The sequence below is a fragment of the Pyrgilauda ruficollis genome, unplaced genomic scaffold (genome assembly GCF_017590135.1).
Source record: "Pyrgilauda ruficollis isolate IOZ18807 unplaced genomic scaffold, ASM1759013v1 scaffold144, whole genome shotgun sequence".
NCBI classification, from domain to species: Eukaryota; Metazoa; Chordata; class Aves; order Passeriformes; family Passeridae; genus Pyrgilauda; species Pyrgilauda ruficollis.
Window position 1 is genome coordinate 703,907 of NW_024512988.1, and position 19,668 is coordinate 723,574.

Genomic DNA, 19,668 nt, shown 5'->3' on the forward strand with positions numbered 1-19,668 from the left:
TCCCAGGAGAAAAACCCTGGGCAAAGGGATTTTTCAGAAAATATGAATACGACATCCAGGAATTCATCAGTGCTTTTACAGCACTCTCAGTAGAACAGGAATGCCTGAGTCTGGTGTTTTCTCACACGAGATACCAAGTGAAATGTGTAAATCTGTGGCAAATCTAACAAACACACTGCCCCTGCCAAAGGCTGGGTACTAAAGCTTTAAAATAATGTTCTCTGTAGGAACCTGCTCCTCCTGGGACCCAGGAACAGCCACTCCTGAGAGAGCCACAGCACCACGTCCTGCTGGCCACAGCACAGCCAGGCACAGCAGCAGGGCACACGGGATGGGCACTGCCACCCCGGGCACCTTGGGCACTGTCCCCTATGGCAGCACCTTGGGCACTGCCACCCAGGGCACCATGTCCCTGCTGCCCACTGGCACCTCTGCAGCCTCCCCAGGTGACACCTTCCCGGAGAGGTGAGTCCACAGCCACATCCTTGGTGTTTTGCAGCCTGTCTGCCCCATTCCAGGGCCCTGTGGAAGTTGTGCACAGCTGAAAACGCCTCCAGGGACACCAGGAGGGAGAGAAGGCAGCGAGGTTATTGTATTTGTGGGGTGCCCCAACAAAGGCAGGAATGATGAATCTGACTCCGTGTTCTCAGAAGGCTAATTTATTATTTTATGATCTATATTATATTAAAGAATGCTATACTAAGCTATACTAAAGAATACAGAAAAGATACTTAGAAAATGCTAAAAAGACAATAATGAAAACTCGTGACTCTTTCCAGAGTCCCAACAGAGCTTGGCACTGATCAGCCAAAGAGTGAAAATAATTCACTGCAGAGCCCAACGAAACAATCACCTGTGGGTAAACAATCTCCAAACACATTCCAAATGAACAAAACACAAGAAAATCAAACGAGATAATAATTGTTTCCCTTTTCTCTGAAGCTTCTCAGCTTCCCAGTAGAAAAAACCTGAGCCAAGGGATTTTTCCAGAGAATGTGAATGCCCCACGAGGCCACCTCATGTCCGTGCACACTCTGAAGCTGCCTCTGACCCTGCTGGTGCTGGCTGCTGCCCTGGAGCAGATGCCAGAGTCAACAGCCGTGCTGCTGCCTGTTTCCCTGTGCTCAGGGCACTGACAGGACCTTGGGGAACGAACGGTGCTGAGGTTTGAGCAACAGCCCTGGGGAGCGTGTGGCTGCTGCACAGCCCAGGGCAGCCCCCGAGCCCTGCAGGTACTGCAGCAGGATAGCTCTTAGTTAGGGAATAACATGTAAGGACTCTGAGATTGCAGAAGGTTGGAGAAATGCTTTATGAAGCTATACTAAGAGCTTAATAAAGATTATGTTATATTATATTAATTATATTATATTATACTATATTATATATTAATGCTTTATTAAGCTATACTAAGATCATATAAACATTTATTTATTTATTATATTTATTATATTTATTTATTATATTTATTATATTATAAAATTATAATATATACTAATGCTTTATTAAGCTATGCTAAGAGATTAATAAAACATTTATTATATTTTTTCTATTATAAAATTATAATATATATTAATACTTTATTAAGCTGTATGAAGAGCTTAATAAAACATTATATTATACTATACTAAAACTATTTAATATTAAAGAAAAAATCGTGACCCTTTTAGACCGTCATGACTCAGCTTTGATTTAATTGGTCAACCAATCTAAAACAATTATCACTAGTGGCCAATTAAGAAATCACTCTTTGGTAAACAATTTCCATAACACATTCCGCATGTGCTAAACAACAGGCGTAGCAAATGGAGATAAGAGTTGTTTTCTTCTTTCTCTGACCTTTCTCCCAGACTTTCACAGCTTCCTAGGAAAATCCTGGGAGAGAGAATTATTCTCTCTTTGTCAGAGAATGTGAATACCACACCAGGAGCCCACGGGCAGTGCTGGGAGCTCGCTGGTGAGCCAGGAGTGAGCTTTGGGCTTTGGGCAAGGTTCATCCAAAGGCTGGCAGGGTTTTGGGCAGGAATTATTCCCCGCTCGTTCTCCACACCAGCTCCTGTGTCTCACCCCAGTGCAAGCTGCTTCCCGGTGGATTTCCCTCCTGTGAGCAGCTCCAGCTTCTCCCCCAGCCCTGCAGGAGGGATCCTGCAGCTGCACCAGGAATTGCAGGGCCAGCCAGAACCCAGCTGGGCAAAGTCCACAAATCCACTTCAGTACCGAGATGGGCACCTGGGATCCTCATCCAGCCCCATCCTCCCCATCCCCAGCTTCCCCCAAGCCACATCACCCTGGCACAAAGAGGGAAGACAGCTTCCAAAAATGTGAGGGTTGTAACAGCTTCCAAAAAGGAGGTATTGCTCGTGAATTGGGGTTGTGCTTGTGAATTTGTGTTGTGTAAACAGCTCATTTACCCTTTGGAGGGGCTAATTCAGCTGGCAGCACAAACCCCACGCAGCAGATGAAAAATCACTTCCTCATAAGCCCAACTCCAGATCAAATGATTGCACCTCTCCTTGGCTGTTGACTTTGCTTTGATTCAGAGTTTACAGCTCCTTGGTACTCTTTAGTGTGACAACAACCACCTGTATGAGCTGCAAAGGTGACTCCAAACCTCATTTAATCCTGGTGCTTCATCTTCCCAGCTCCTCAGGGCAACCACAGCTGCTCCCAGTCGTGTTATCAGCTCTGCTTTTGCTGATTTGCATCACCATCATCATCCTCACCCTGGCCAAAATCAAGCTTCAAAAGCAGACAGGTAAATTGGCCCCAAACACGTTTTGGGGCTGCAGTGGTTGTTTTGCAAGGGCTTTGCTTGTGATTTCCAGGGGCTGGAGTCTGACCCGTGGAATATTTCCATCTCCCAGACACGTGTCTGCTCTGCAGGCCCAGAACGTGGCTGCACCTGCAAGCAAAGTCCTTGAGAAGTTGTTTGGTTTTGTTAGAAACGTGCTCAAACACAAAGCAAATGAAGGAAATGGAAATGCTGGAGCTAAAAGCGAGGCTGGGTTTTTGTGGGTAGAGGATTTGTGGCTCTGTGGGTGACAGAAAATCCTGGAGGGACGGAACCGTGTGGTGGGACTGCTTCACTCTGGGCAGCTTCTGGGGCCAAATCCAGCTCATTCCGTGCAAAGTTGACAAAGAAAGGCCCAAAAAATCCTTTCTAAGAACTGATTTGCAAAGATAGGAGCGTCTATCTCAATCCAGACCGTGTTATATCCATAGAAATAAATTTAGGGACAGAAAACCTTCGGCGATGACAGTGGTGAGGGGAAACGTAGTTCACAAGAAGGCAACTGTGAAATAATGGCCTAAAATTGACCTAATTTGGTGTCTGACACGCTGGAATACTTCAAGAGGTGCTGGTGGGGGTGTTCCCTGCAGTGCATCCGTGTGTTTTGTTTTACAGGAGGAGGAAGAAGCAGCACAGGGAGCCTGGAGCCAGCTTGTGCTGGGCTGAGCCCTGGAAAGGAGGAAAGGATGGAGGAGAACCCGAGCCCAGGAGAGCAGCAGGAACTCAGGATGAGCTTTGTAGGCAAATGTAGGTGGGTGTTTGCTGAAACTGGCACTGCAAGTGTCCTCTCCCTTGATAAAAGAGAATAAACTGACATTTCAAGCAGGGGATTTGTGGCTTAGTAAGGAAAAGCAGGTTTGCAGTCCAGGAATCACAACCCACAGCCCAAGAATCACATTCTGCTGCCAAACTCCTGCCTTTACTACTTCCCAAGAAACCTTAAGGCAGGGATTTCATAAGACTTGGATTAAATCCTGCATCAAGTTTATATATTTATTGTAGGGTTTATTATAATTTTTGATTGCAAGCAGTAAAGCTGTTATCTCACTTCCTGCCTCTTTCAGTAAATTCTGATTTCATATCTCCTTTCTCAGCATTAGACAAAAGTAATTATTGTTCTCAGTGTTGCAACCATGTCATTCTCTTTTGTTCTGTTGTGCAGGACAATCTCTGCTATCCTTGGAAATATCAGGATGACCAGCTTCTATGTAAGAGTCTCAGATTGTTGATGCTTTTTAGAGAAAAGCTCCTGTAAAAATCATCTCAGAAAATATTTTAAAGTGTATCTAATCTGGAGGAATTTGTACCAGTGAGAAGGACTCCACTGAAACAAAATTAGTGGAATAGTGGCTCAGAAATTTGGTGATTTCATGTTCTCACTCCAGTGCACTCAGAGCCAACAGGGGTCTTCTGGTCCTAAATATAAATAATAGAAAGAAAAATTACACTTCCACTATAACCTTGAAAATCAACTAAACTATCAATATTCTGTGAAAAACTCCTAAATGGGATAATAGAACCCAGAAATTATTTGTGCCTTTTCTTCCCAGATGTCTGAGCTGGGGTAAGCCTGGGATAATTCTCTAAACCCAGCAGGAGGTTGACTCCAGAAGTCCCCTCTGACCTGGGTTTTTCCACCTTTCTGTTCTCAAAACTCCTTAAAATATCATTTTAAATACCAAGTTTGGCATAAACCCAGAAATACCTATGAAATTACTTCTACAAATACCAGAGAGAAGCAATGTCAGATCACAGCTTCTCTTCTGTTTCATTATTTTACAGTTACCCTATGGGGAAAAATTACTTTTCAAGGTGCCTGATGAAGACTTGAGCGAAAACCTTCTGTGAAAGCTCCTGGGTACCTGAGCTGGGAATTTTCTCTGTGGAAAGCCAAGCCCCAACACCTCCCCCTGCACTCCTCAGAACCCAAATCCCCTTTGCTGAGAGCTGAACCCCCCACACTGCCCAAATTGCTCTGTGTTTTGCAGAAGAGAGAATAAAATAACGCCCTGAAACCAGCTATTTGTGGGTTGTTTCTCTGAGGGAAAGGTAAAACTGGGGAGGGGTGGGGAAGGAAGGACCTTTGTGGCTTCAGGGTTGCTCATATCAGAGAATCACAGAATTGGAAAGGATCAGGCTGCTCAAAAAAATAAGGATTTTTTGTGTTTTTTTAAAAAATCCCGATCCACAGAGTCATTTTCCAAGACGTCTCGTTTCAGTTTCTCAGACACCCACGTTCCCAAAGTGCTGGTTTTCCTTCACCTCTCCTGCAGGGATATCCACAGCTTCAGACCCAGCTGAAATTCAGCCCAACCACAGCCCAGCCCCGAGCAGCAGCGTTGGTTTCACGCTCAGATCGGGGCTCATGCTGCAATCTGCACTCCCCAAATAAAAGCAATCCGAAGGTTGTTTGTTTTCTGGAGATGCCAAAATGCTTTGGAACCTGGGGCTTGGCAGGGAAATGCTTCCTCATGTGCTAAAGCAAGGAAATAAGTTTCAAATATATTTGCATGAGGCAAGGGGTTGGTTTTACTGGAAACCTTGAGGGTGAAAAGGGGGGTTTGGTTTAAAAAAACCTCTTCATTCACCTTAGATTAATTTTTGGTCCTTTAGATGCACCAGCAGGTAGAGGTTCCCATATTTCTGCCAGGTTTTCCTCTGCCCATGGCCATCCCACTGTCCTCTGCAAGGTGTTAAAAGCACATTTCCATCCCTCTGCAGGGTCCAGCAGGGAAGCTGATCCCGAGGGATCCGTGCCTGGGAGAGTGGGAGCTCCAGGAGAGCAAACACAGCTGTGTCCACCGTGGTCCAGCCGGCACAAGTGGTGGCCACGAGGCAAAAAAAGTCATGCCAGCATGACCTGGGGAATGTTTGGAATGCCCAGGGAAGCAGCACTGGTGGGAAGCTTGGAGGGGATCAGGGTTTGTTCCCATCGAGGTGCTGGTGCTGCTGGCTGCTCCCTCAGTCCATGATCCCCACCAAGCACAGCCACAGCCAAGAGCTCCTTCCTTGCCTCAAGAGCTCCTTCCTCACCCCAAAAGCTTCTTCCTCACCCCAAAAGTTTCTTCCTCACCCCAAGAGCTCCTTCCTCACCCCAAAAGATTCTTCCTTGCTCCAAGAGCTCCTTCCTCATCCCAAAAGCTTCTTCCTCACCCCAAGAGTTCCTTCCTCACCCCAAAAGATCCTTCCTCACCCCAAAAGCTGCACATTCATAGAAAAAATGGAGCTCAACACACATCAGCTGGGCTGGGCATTGGCTGGGCATTGGCAGGGCATGGGCTGGGCTTTGGCTGGGCTTTGGCCGAGCTTTGGCTGGGCTTTGGCTGGGCTTTGGCCAAGCTTTGGCTGGGCTTTGGCTGGGCAGTGGCTGGGCAATGGCTGGACAGTGACTGGGCTTTGGTTGGGCATTGTCAGGGGAATGTGTGGTCATTGACTGGGCTTTGGCTGGGCATTGTCAGGGCAATGTCTGGGCTTTGGCTGGGCTTTGGTTGGGCATTGTCAGGGCAATGTCTGGTCTTTGGCTCCCAGCCCCAAGAGGGCAGAGCTCACCTGGCAGCGCTGCTGGATGTTGTTCCTTTAAGGCACAACAGGTGGAAACGCAGGGCGAAAGGTGCAGGGAGTATTTAAAGCAGGTTGGCACTGCCACAGCCCCACGGGGACACAGGACACAGGACACTCACAGCAGCTCCCAGGTCAGCCTGAGAGGGAAAAAGAGAAGTGCCAGGAGGAGCCTGGAGTGTAAGTAATGCTGCTTTGGCATCTTTGGGAATGCATAATCTTTTATAGGGCCGTGCTGGGATGGGGAAGGAGAAGAACATGAGTCTTGAGCCACTTTTGAGGAGCCATCCTCACACAGGAGGGACGCAGCGATTTGGAGCCATTTCATGTTCAGAGCTCGCTGGTGGGAGGCTGATTTCTTCTGAAATAACCACAGGAACAGGCTTATGGCAGTTATGGTTTCTTCTCTGCTGCAGATTTTTAATATTTCATTTCTGGAAGAAAAAAACCCCAACATTAATTATCATTACAATATTTGCATTAAGTTTTAACATAGGAAAGAAAAGTCAGTAATTATTACTGTAATAATCTAAATTTTGTGACTCAGCCTGAGGTCATTACTGGCTTTTGAACCCCAACAGGAACATTTTGAAATTTTAGAAGAGAATTACTGCAGTTGTGTCCTAAAGCAGCTGCTTTGGAAGCTCTCTGAGAAGTTTGTACAGTTACAGGAGGATAAGTAGAACCTGAAGCTTAAATGAATGGCCTGGATGTGGTGTCCTAAAAGTGAAATCAGAGGAGTCTGACAGAGCCCTGTCCCACTCAGACCCATGAAGCTGTGGGTCCTACACACCTGAATTCCTACTCTGCAAAGGGAACATTCCTATAGATGTCATAAATTTCTGAAGTACAAATAAACATCACCTAATTGCAATTGTTAATGAACCCACAGTGGCAGCATCCATCCCTCCAGACTGAGGTGAACGTGTGCTCTTGGGCCATGGGATGTTCCTGCTCCTTGCAGGCAGAGGAGAATTAAACTAAAATAATTTACTAGCGCTGAAGTTGGTTTCAATTTCCAGCCCAAGAAACAAATGAACCATGAAGGTCTGATCTGAAAAGCAACAAGTGGGTGCATGGAGGATCTGAAAGGAGCAAAAAATCAGTCTCAGATTAGTGTAGAGTGGATCCAACAGCTGAAAGGAACATAAAATTGGCCAACAGCACAACCTCAGCTGGGTTTGCAGTCACTGCCATGACAGCTGCCTGTTTATTCTATTTTATTTCTTTTCTGAAATAAGGTGCTCATATTTTTATCTGACACAAATATTCTTAGTTCAGAGTGTCCCAAGCACTGCAGGCATTCCTAAAAACTGCTGATTTCTTGGTAAATCCTGATAATCTTCAGCAAGTTCTACCTAAGTGTTTCTGCTCACCGCATCACCAAACAAACCCCTCTTATTTATTCTCTCAATATTGTAAAGGAGGCATCTGCTTGGAACTGGAAAAGTTTGTTTTCTTCACATGTTTGGGTCAGCTCGATCTTATATCTGGAAGTTGATTGCTCATTCTTAACCCCGGGGAAAAGAGGTGGATTGGTGGCTTTTCCCCATTCCACTGCAGCAAATAAAACCCATGGCAAGGCAAGATCAGCAGTGACCTTGATGGGCAGTTGAAGATGTGAATAATCCAAATGAAATTTGTTGCTGTGCCCCTTTTTCTGGGCACAGAAGCCTCCAGCACCTCCTCACAGCACAACTCTCTCTACAACAACTTGCATCTGCACAGCTTCCCTGTAGGTGAAAAGGATTGAGGGGCAAAATATTACCTATATATAAAATATATAGAATATATGCAATATATTACATCTCTGTTATTATTTCTCAACTATTTGAATAGCAGCAAACAAAAAGCCAGAAGGGATCCCAGGCTGAAGTGACAAATGTCACAATTAAACCTTCATGTTTTGTCAATGCCATGGCATGGCCTTGACACTGGTCATTGTCAGGAGCAATAGTTAATATCTAATGGGCTGGACTGGGCTGATCCCTGGCAATCCCTCCAGCAGGAATTCAGCAGAATTTGGGAATTGGACTCTGGTGTTCCATACCCAGACAGAGCAGCTCCTGGCTCAGGTTTGCACAGCTTGGGGGTCAGGTCCTGGTCTCTCCCAAATCATCATAAATCTGAAGATAATTGTCCCCAGGACTGACAGAATCCCAAAAGCACAACAGAAACATGGGGAAAGTCTTGTAACAGAGGAGATTTGGAAGAGCCAGCCTGGCCAGAGAGCACTGCTGCTGGAAATCTGGAAAATATCAAAATTTAGGCATAAAATAGCACTGGGGAGGAAGATTATGGTCCCAACCCACATCCAGAAAAGTGTCCTGGAAATGACCATCAGCCAGTTTTAAGGGTAAAGACACTAAAAACACACCTATAAAGAGGGACTGGCTGAGGGGGGTTTGCCCTTCCCAGGGCTTTACACACAGCACTAAAATGTCCTTGTCACCCAGTGGAGCTGCAGCGAGGTTTAGAGCCCAGCACGAAATCAAAACAGAAAGTGTTATTCCTTCTCAGAACCACATGAAAACAACAACAACAACAAAATTATCTGTCCTGAGTTGGAAAGCAAGAGGAAAGGCCATTCAGTTGCAATTTTTCCATTTACATTTTAATGATATCTGAGAAAACAGGGCTGGGGACAGCTCAGAGCTGTAGGTGTTGGTGGTGCACGAGCACAGGAACCACTGGTTTGGGTGGGCACAGATCTTGGTAACCCTTCCAGACCTGACAGAACATCGTGGGCTGTACCCCAAAACCAGCCGAACTTTTAGAAGAAATGAGAATAAGAGATTATTTCAACTTTGCCCAAATGGGCAAGGCTGAGCTGGGTGCTGCTTGCAGCACAGGCTGGAGGGCAGTGAGGTGACCATCAGGCAGAGCTGCTGTCAGCCATTGGGGCAAACATCAAGGCCCTCTTTGTGCCACGTTGTTTGCTTTGTGCAGAATTTGTTATGTTTGCCTTGCTGGCTACTTCTGGGACGTGTTTGAAAGAGAATTTTTCATGCTCAATGAGTTAATTATTAGCCATGGACAAGTGGCCATTGAGCAAGGAGAAATCACAATACAAGGAAGAGGCACAACAGAACACCTTTCATCTTAACAGGGAAATAAAAGCTTTTTTCTCCTGCCGGGAATTACCCTTAATAAAATTGTGTCACTTGATGCCCTGAAATCAAATTCCTCTGATTGTTTATAAGGGTTTTCCTTGGCATCTCTCATCAGTTTCTGTGGGTGCCTTCTATGAACTTGGAACAGGCAGGTGGATCAAGAGGTGTGCTCAGGAAATGCATATAAAATCTGATTTTTGGAGCAGCAGAGCTGAGGTAAATCCCTACAGCTCACTCAATTCCTCAGCAGCTGAGGAAAGAATTAAAAAGCAGAGGTGAAAATATCATCCTTTTTCTCTTTTGTGTGTCCTTGGAGAGACCAGGGAAACAAAGAGAGTCACTAAATATTGGTTCCAGTCAGGAATTCTGTGACAGAGGGAATATTGGGGTGCTGGGATGAGATCCATGGGTCCTGTTCCTGTGCAGCAACCCAGGCAAGAACAGAAATATCATTAACTCCCTTTTTCCCGTCCAATTCCTCAACAGGAGCAATTAAAAATATAAAAATATTTCTCTCTACTTCACATAGCCACAACCCCATATCCTTCAAGCACAAAGATTATTAGATGATAAACACTTTGCAAACGCGATTGCTCAATATCTTCAATGTCTTTTCCAGGGAATGCAAGAAAAATGACTTTACTGGCGTTCCTCCTCCTGCTCGCCTTGGTCCCAGCTGGGTCTGCAAGAGGCAGACACCTCCCCAAGGCAGCCAGTGAGTGTCACCTGCCTGGGGCACAGGTTTTGGGGCGCCCAGGGACCAGAGGTGGCACTGGGAAGGGAGGAGGAGGGTCTGGGTGATGCCTGCAACAGGCTTAAAAAGATAAAAAGATAAAAGTGGATATATTTAATGAAAGGCCTTCAGGTACATTGAGGACAGACGAAGCCTCCCACGAGGCTACACCCAAAATGGATGATGGTCATGAGTTTCTTGAAACAGAGGCCAGACAAAAAGTTAAAAAGACAAAAGTGGATGTATTTAATGAAGGGCCTTCAGGTACACTGAGGGCAGATGAAGCCTCCCACGAGGCTACACCCAAAATGGACAATGTTTCTTGAAAACAGTTTTTGGAGTTTCTTGAAACAGAGGCCAGACAAAAAGTTAAAAAGACAAAAGTGGATGTATTTAATGAAGGGCCTTCAGGTACACTGAGGGCAGATGAAGCCTCCCACGAGGCTACACCCAAAATGGACAATGTTTCTCGAAAACAGTTTTTGGAGTTTCTCGAAACTGAGGCCAGACAAAAAGTTAAAAAGATAAAGGTGGATGTATTTAGTGAAGGGCCCTGAAGTGAGGGCAGACGAAGCCTCCCACAAGGCTACACCCAAAATGGACAATGGTTACGAGTTGCTCAGAGTGAAATAAGTTTGGTCCGTTTGCACATTCTGCAATTCCAGCTTCAGGTAATGAAGGCAGATACCCCCAGTTTGCTCCCCCAAAACTCACTTTTGTATATATTTTTGGGGCCTGAGGCAGAGGGCATCCTCAAGCTGCAGGCCCAGAGGGATTTTTGTCTGACCAAAATGTGAAGGGAGCTTCTAACACTCCATATGCCGCTCAGAGCTCTACATTAATGCAGTACGGGATCTGAAAAATATAAAAGCTAAAATCCGAAGGCGCCACGGGGAGCACCTTTATCTCCCGGGTGCCCCGCGCTGCCGCAGGGCCTCGTGGGCCCTGGTGGCACGCACAGCCCCGGGGGCACACAGGGCACTGACCCCAGCCTGCTCTCCCCGCAGTCTCCAGCCCCGTGTTCGGCCCCCGGCAGGTGTACGGCGTGCTGGGCGGCTCGGTCACCGTGAAATGCTTCTACCCACCCACGCCGATGAACAGACACGACAGGAAATACTGGTGCAGGCAGAAGGGCTCCAGCTGCCTCACCGTGGTGTCCACTGACTACGTGGCTGCCGGCTACCAGGGCAGAATCACCCTCACTGACCACCCCGAGGCAGAACATTTCCTGGTCAACATCTCCGCGCTGGAGCTGAAGGATGCTGGCGCCTTCCAGTGTGGCGTGGGGGTCAATGGCAGGGGACTCTCCTACAGAGTCACTCTCAGTGTTGCTGAAGGTAATTACAACCTTGGGATTCCCTAAAATATCATTTTCTTGGTATTTTACCAATGTTAGGACTCCCCCAAATACCATTTTCTTGGTCTTTTACAGATATTAGGACTCTCCCAAATACGATTTTTGTGGTATTTTACCAATATTAGGACTCCCTCAAAAACCATTTTCTTGGTCTTTTACCAATATTAGGACTCCCCCTAATACCATTTTTGTGGTATTTTACCAATATTAGGACTCCCTCAAACACCATTTTCTTGGTCTTTTACCAATATTAGGACTCCCCCAAATACCATTTTTTTGGTCTTTTACCAATATTAGGTCTCCCCCTAATACCATTCTCGTGGTATTTTACTGATATTAGGCCTCCCTCAAATACCATTTTCTTGGTATTTTGCCAATTTTTTTGCCAATATATTGCCTGAAATACCATTTTCTTTGAGTTTTTCCCCCTCTCCCTCTTAAACAAGACTCCACCTCTGGCCTGCCCGGTGTGTGAGAGCTGCAGGTGCTTTCAGGGAGGGTTTATTTCAGCCCCTGAGTGTCTCTGTGCACAGCCCCACCTGTTCCTGAGGCACCTGAGCTCTTCTACGTGAAGCTCCGCAGCACCTGGACCGCGACCTGCGGCTTTGGGAAGGACACTGCCGAGCAGAGGAGATACCTGTGCAAGAAGGAGAAGGAGGGCTGCCGGAACATTATTAACACCGAACAGGACAAAGATATCCCAGAGAGAGTTCAGCTGACTTATGAGGACCCTCCAGGCTCCTTCCGTGTCACCATGACTCAGATGGACTGGGAGGACGCAGGCTTGTACTACTGTGGGGCTGGTGAATATGGGAAGGACAACACAAGCAAGGAGCTGGACGTGTTCATCTACGAGGGTGAGCTGTTTCCCTTCCTTTCTCCTGCTTTTCAGAAGCACCACCATTCACTTTATTTAGCAAGAACTTGAATTTCTCTTTGCTATTATCCCATTCTCTCATCTACATACTTATTTCTATTCATTTAACCACCTGTAACGTACTGAACCATCACTAAATGAAGCTTGCATCCAGACTTCACATTCCCAGAAGTGGATAGCTCTGTTCCCCAGCCCAAGACTCCAGGAGACAAATTCCACCCCCCAAGTCTGAGGCAGGCAAGCTGTCTCTTCAAGCCCCAGTTCCTTAAATCTCAAACTGACAGATGTAGATGGTCCCTCTAGCAAAGGGAGCAAGGCTTTGGAATGTCTGTCCACAAAGCCAACAACGCTCAGTGAATTTGGGAAAAAGCAAGGCCTGACTGACCCTTTAGGATGAATTCCCACCAGTGCCAGGGCAATCTCCTGATATTTGTACCCCTGAGCTTTGCCTGGCCTTCTCTTAGCCATAGTAGCTTTGTTTGATTTGATAACGTTGATTTTCTTGAGAGGGTGCCCCATGGACACAAGTGAGACTCTTATAACTGCTCATTTCATTCTTACCAACAGACAAAAATTTCCCTCACCTAAAGACCGACATAACTGCAAAGAATGGAAGTTCAGCAAGCTTCGAGTGCCTCTATGACCCTCTAATAAATTCCTCCACGAGGTTCTGGTGCAAGCGGAAAGGCAGGGGCTGTGACACGATCATAGACAACACTGGCTATGTGAAGAAGAGCTATGAAGGAAGAGTGGCCATGTTTGAGAACCCCCAAAATAAAACTGTCACCATCATCCTGAACCAGCTGCAGGAGAAGGACAACGGCAGTTACTGGTGCATGTCAAATGAACTGAGGGATCTGCAATCATCAACAGAACTGAGTGTCATACCAGGTAAGAGCCGTGCCCTGGCAGTTCTCTGCCCGCTCAGGAGGTACAGAACCACCCCAAGTGAGCAATCTGGCTTTTTGGGGAGAAACGGGAGCTCCAAGCCTGAACTCACCCCAGCAGCTTTAAAACTGAGGCAGAAAGTTTCAGTTTTGTGGGGATGTGTTCGCAGAAAATTCCCATGAAATATTTCTTAATCCTTGCAAGAAGAGAACCATAAACAGCATCTTTAATGTTAATTTAGCAACACAAGGAGCACTTTCCCTCCAGGCTCCATCCCCAGCAGCACCTGCATCCCCCACCCCTGAAACCTCTCCCAGCAGCCCTGATGTCCCGTTTGCCCTCGCAGGAGAACCTACACTGACGGGAAAGAAGAACGTGGAGGCACAGGCAGGCTCGCGGGTGAATTTAACCTGCTGTTACCCCTGCAAGTACTACTCCTTCGAGAAGTACTGGTGCAAGTGGAGCAACACGGGCTGTGCCATGCTGCCGGCGCAGCAGCAGGGGCTGCCGGAGCCGGGTGACACCTGTAACCGCTCCATCAGGACGGCGGTGCTGAGCCTGGACCCGCTGGCCAAGGAAGATGAAGGCTGGTACTGGTGCGGGGTGAAGCGCAACGGGGTCTTCGGGGAAACCATGGCCGTGAAGCTGCTGGTGAGCACAGGTGAGCTCCGGGCGGGCGCAGGTGAGCTCTAGGTGAGCTCCGGTGAGCTCCGGGCGGGCGCAGGTGAGGGCAGGTGAGCTCCGGGCGGGCGCAGGTGAGCTGCGGGTGAGTGCAGGTGAGCTCCGGGGGAGCACAGGTGAGCTCTGGGCAGGCGCAGGTGAGCGCAGGTGAGCTCCAGGCGGGCGCAGGTGAGCTGCGGGTGAGCGCAGGTGAGCTCCGGGGGAGCACAGGTGAGCTCTGGGCAGGCGCAGGTGAGCGCAGGTGAGCTCCAGGCGGGCGCAGGTGAGCTCCGGGTGAGCGCAGGTGAGCTCTGGGCAGGCGCAGGTGGGCGCAGGTGAGCGCAGGTGAGCGCAGGTGAGCTCTGGGGGAGCACAGGTGAGCTCTGGGTGAGTGCAGGTGAGCTCCGGGCGGGCGCAGGTGAGCTCCGGGTGAGCGCAGGTGAGCTCTGGGCAGGCGCAGTGGGGCGCAGGTGAGCGCAGGTGAGCGCAGGTGAGCTCCGGTCGGGCGCAGGTGAGCTCCGGGTAAGCGCAGGTGAGCTCTGGGTGAGCGCAGGTGAGCGCAGGTGAGCTCCGGGCGGATGCAGGTGAGCGCAGGTGAGCTCCGGGCGGGCGCAGGTGAGCTGCGGGCGAGCGCAGGTGAGCTCTGGGCGCAGGTGAGCGCAGGTGAGCTCTGGGCGCAGGTGAGCGCAGGTGAGCTCTGGGCGAGCGCAGGTGAGCTCCGGGTGGGCGCAGGTGAGCTCCGGGCGGATGCAGGTGAGTGCAGGTGAGCTCCGGGCGGGCGCAGGTGAGCTCCGGGTGAGTGCAGGTGAGCTCCGGGTAAGCGCAGGTGAGCTCTGGGTGAGCGCAGGTGAGCGCAGGTGAGCTCCGGTCGGGCGCAGGTGAGCTCCGGGTAAGCGCAGGTGAGCTCTGGGTGAGCGCAGGTGAGCGCAGGTTGAGCTCCGGGTGAGGGCAGCTGAGCTCCGGGCTGGCGCAGGTGAGCTCCGGGCGGATGCAGGTGAGCGCAGGTGAGCTCCGGGCGCAGGTGAGCGCAGGTGAGCTCTGGGTGAGCGCAGGTGAGCTCCGGTTGAGCTCCGGGTGAGGGCAGCTGAGCTCCGGGCTGGCGCAGGTGAGCTCCGGGCGGATGCAGGTGAGCGCAGGTGAGCTCCGGGCGCAGGTGAGCTCCGGGTGAGCTCTGGGCGCAGGTGAGCTCCGGGCTGGCGCAGGTGAGCTCCGGGCGGATGCAGGTGAGCGCAGGTGAGCTCCGGGAGGGCGCAGGTGAGCGCAGGTGAGCTCCGGGCGGATGCAGGTGAGTGCAGGTGAGCTCTGGGTGAGCGCAGGTGAGCTCCGGGCTGGCGCAGGGGAGCTCCGGGCGCGCTGGCGCTGCCCGTGCCCCGTGCCGGCGGAGGGCTCTCCGTCACCGCTAGGCTGCAGCAGCTCGAAAGAGAAGCGCTGGCACCCCGCAGCCTCCCGGCCGGGGGCCAGCAGCGCCCTGCTTCGCACGGCTCGCTTTCGGGGTTTTTGTCTCTCAGTTTTGACTTCCCAGCCATAAAAAAACCTCTTTCAGTCTAAAACTCACCTCTTTCCACAGCAATTGTACTTTTAACCCCGTGTTGATTAATTGTTCGTATTACAATGTAATATTTTATTTTAAAATATTTTATTTTCATTTTTAAGAAATAGTATTATTGTATTATTATACATAATTATATATTACTATTATATTTATATATTACTATTATATTATTATATTAATTATATAACAATTCTATTATTATATAATTAATTATAACAAATAATAAATAATTATAAATAATAATCTATACTTTTATAATTATATGTATTATTATATTATTATTTAATAATAATTATTGTTATTATTTAATAATAATATAATATATTATTTTCTAACAATATTTTAATTTATTTTTAATATATTTATTTCGTTTTATATTTAATTATATATGTAGTATTATATTATTATTGAATACTGATGATTATTATTATTTTATAATAATGTAATATATTACTATAATATTTTAGAATAGTATTTTATTTATTTTATAATTTATTTATTTAGTTTAGGCAGCATCTGGCACCTTTCAGGTGAAGAACTGCTCAAGTTCACAGACCTTGTTCCAGGGAATTTCTTATCTTAATAAAGATGAAGCCAGGAAGGAGCAGGAGAGGCTGACACCAACAGCAAGGGCCTTAGTCTCAGTTTTGGTGGAGTATTTTGGAATTGAAATGGTTTTGGGGGAGGAATAGTGTTAGAAGCAAAGACTAAAGCCCTGGGTATCTGATATTTACCCACCCTGAGTGGGTGATGGCCAAAGTGAAAACAGAGTAAACCAGCCCCATTTCATTGCTTTTCGTGGGCAAAGAGCCAGGAATAAAAGCAAAGCAAGGAGGTAAAATTTGATCTGGAAATATTAGAGGCAAAGCCCAGAAATGCAAGACTTTTCAAAAGTTCATAGGCAGAGATAGCCTACTTGAGATTTTTGCAGTAAATTACTTGATGTGAGAGCATTTCAGGCCTCAAACCCCCTTCTGAAGAGCCTCTCACAGAAAGCCAAAACCCACAGCAGCAGCTCCGTGCCCACCAAACACATCCCAGTAGTTTCTGTGTCCAGCTCTCCTGCTGCTGCTCTCTAACCACCCTCCTTCCCTGGGACACACAGGGAGAGATGCCAAGCTCAGCCCAGAGCTCCTGGATGTTGATTCCAGCCACGAGGCCGGAGCTGTTCCCCCAGGAGGAGCCCTCAGCGATGCTGAGGTGCGAAAAGGAGCTGCCCCAGAAAGGTTGGTACTCTCCATCCCCTGCCATTTATCTTTTTTGTGGGGTTTATAGGAACCCGTTGTGTTTGTACACCCTGTGTGTGTTGTTTAGCAACGCACAAAAAAATCTTGTCCCCAAAGAACTTTGCTCTAAATGTCAGAGAAGATAAAAAGTGACAGCAAAGGGCAAGATGACTCACAATTAATCTCTAATTTGAGAAAATAGTATCAGAAGGAAATTATTAGAAATTCCAGGTACAAAGTACTTCTGTTAATATTAGAGAATTTTCCTTCATGTATTTATAACCCAGCTGCTGATGTAGCTGTTTCAGCCTGACCTCAAGCCTATATTTTTATTTGGGTTTTGTTTTATTCTGTGTGCTAGAATTCAGTTCATTGATTGAATTGCACCATGCTCACTCAGAATTACCATCCTACCCAAATTTAGCCTGCTGGATTTTCACATGCATCATTCTCAGTGAGATCTCTCTCTCTCTGTTCCAGCTCTGATGAAAGCCATGGCTCCAACACTCTGGCCTTAGTGCTGGGCCCTCTTGCTGGCCTGATCCTGATTGTTGTGACAGCTTTTGCCATCGTCAAATACAGGCAGCTGAAGAGATCTGGTGAGTCCCTGCCTCTCTGGGCTCTCAAGAAACAGCAGCAGCACTGAGATAAAGGTGCTGGGCTGAGCTGCTCTCCTGGTACCACACCAGGATGGGCAGGAAGGTCCCTGCTCCTCCTGTGACCCATCCAGAGAGCTCCAACTGACCCCATCCAGAGAGCTCCAACCCCCTGCTCCTCCAACTGACCCATCTAGAGAGCTCCAACACCCTGCTCTGACCCATGCAGACAGTTCCAACCCCCTGCTCCTCACACTGATCCATCCATAGAGCTCCAACTGACCCCATCCAGAGAGTTCCAACCCCCTGCTCCTCACACTGGCCCATCCAGGGAGCTCCAGCTCCCAGAGTGTCCAGGCTGGGACAGAGCCCAGCCCTCCGTGGGCTTTGCCCATTGTGCCACAGCATCACCTGACACAGAGGGTTTGGCTCTTCATGTGCTCCCACCCACTCTGAGCGAGCCCTGAGGGATTTTCCTCCTCCTTCTCACCAGACCTGGTGTCCGTGGGGAGCTACAGGACCAACATCAGCATGTCAGACTTTGAGAGCGTGAGGGACTTCAGTGCCAGCAACAGCGTGAAGGAGAGCCAGGAGACCCCCATGGGAGGGGACGGTGAGTGACCCCAGCCCAGCCCCGGGCTCGGGGCAGCCCTTCCTTGCTGAAATAGCCCACAAAAGCCACAGAAACACCTGCCAGCCACTGCCCCCTCCCCAACACTTCTTTTCTCTCCCTGCAGAGTTCATCACCACCATGGACACTCCAGAAAGCGCTGCCAACACAACAAAGGCAAAAAGGGTAAGGGGAGGCAGGAGAGAGGCCACTGACCTGGGAGATGTGGCCACAGCCCTGCAGTCTGTCCCAAAGGGGCTGTCTCCTCCCAGGGGCTTTATTTATACCCAGGTGCTCTCCATTTTACCCAGATCCAGCCCCTGCTGCAGATCAGCCCCTGTGGGTGGAGGGGGGTCTCACCCCGTCCTCACTCCCTGTTTTAGCAGAGACATTAACAGCAGCCACTCTGCTTCAAGAAATAAACCAAGGCAGCCCCAGGCAGCATCAGGAAGGTTGGGTTTGTTACCAGAAATATGAATCACTGGGATTAGCAGATGGCTGGAAACCATCACATCCCACTTCTCAGTGGTTCAGGGGACACAGGGAGGCAGGGAGGGCTCTGCCATTGCAAGGGCTGAGATTTGCTGTGATCTCTGCCTTTCCCCAGTTTTCTGTGCCTCACCTCCCCTCCCCTTGGGTAAGATCATGGTGCAGTGGCCCCATTTGTCAGTGGCTGCAGGTGCCAGATTCAAGCCTGTGCTTTTCAAAATCCCTACCAACAGGAGAGGCGTGGGTGCTGTAAGTGCCAGGAACTGAACTGGAGCAATCAAGGAAACTGTCAGGACACCAGTAAAGCCCAGCAGCTTTAGGACAGGGGAGCTGGATGCCAACACCCAGGGGCAGGCTTGCCAAGGAATCCCAAACCTAAAAGCTTTCAGGGTTGATGCTCACATCAGCACCAGTGTGAGCCACTGGATTATCCCACTCCTGCAGTGTCCCCGTGTTATCCTGGGATATCCACAAAGTGCTGCCCATCCCCATCTCCTGACTGTGTCCTCCTGTCCTTCCCAGAGCTCCAAGGAGGACGCTGACCTCGCCTACTCCTCCTTCCTCGCCACCTCCAGCAGCATCGCCCAGGGCAGCGCCGGGGGGGACAGCGCTGCTCTGGACGTGTCCCCACCCCAGGACCGGGTCTGAGGGGAGGTGGCAGCGCCTGGGACTGCCTCTGCCTTGAGGATCACAGTGTCAGCAAACAACTGTTCATTTCTCCCACAATTTGCTATAGCTTGACCCGTTTTTTGCTTAAATTCAGCTTCGAGTGGTGATTTAGGAGGAATGGTTTGATGCCAAGGGGTGCTGGAAGTGCAGGTCTGAGTGAGAAGGTTGGGCTGGGAAACAGCAGGAATTCGAGTGACTCATCCCACCAGCAGCACCAGTTCCTACACTGGGCTCTCACAGGCTAGAAGGAGCATTGTGAAAAAAAAAAAAAAAAAAAGGGAAAAAAAAGCACCAGTTCCTACACTGGGCTCTCACAGGCCAGAAGGAGCATTGTGGAAAAAAAAAAAAAGGGGGAAAAAAATCCCATTTTCTTTTAAAGGTAGCTGGAAAACTCTTTAGAGCAGCGTCTGATGCTTTTGGTTCCTCTGAGCTTTCCTGACCTGAGGGCAGCACCTGCAGGCCAGACACGTCTGGAGTGTTTGTGTGCACGAGCAATAAAGAATCCAGTGGCTTTCAGCAGACTGGGGCACTCAGCGTCTGTGGGATATCACA

The 19,668-nt window shown here is 48.6% G+C and overlaps 1 protein-coding gene across 1 annotated transcript; it reads left to right on the forward strand.

Annotated features, from left to right (window-relative positions):
* The first annotated feature begins 6,464 nt into the window (after window positions 1-6,464).
* On the forward strand, window positions 6,465-19,382 carry LOC121349773 (polymeric immunoglobulin receptor-like). Its single transcript, XM_041460514.1, has 11 exons — window positions 6,465-6,526; window positions 10,079-10,174; window positions 11,200-11,529; window positions 12,083-12,406; window positions 12,994-13,317; window positions 13,661-13,975; window positions 16,632-16,752; window positions 17,233-17,351; window positions 17,842-17,961; window positions 18,086-18,144; window positions 18,970-19,382. Exons 2-11 carry the CDS (start codon window positions 10,093-10,095, stop codon window positions 19,093-19,095), a joined length of 1,920 nt encoding a protein of 639 aa, XP_041316448.1. The 5' UTR covers window positions 6,465-6,526; window positions 10,079-10,092; the 3' UTR covers window positions 19,096-19,382.
* The last annotated feature ends 286 nt before the right edge of the window (window positions 19,383-19,668 follow it).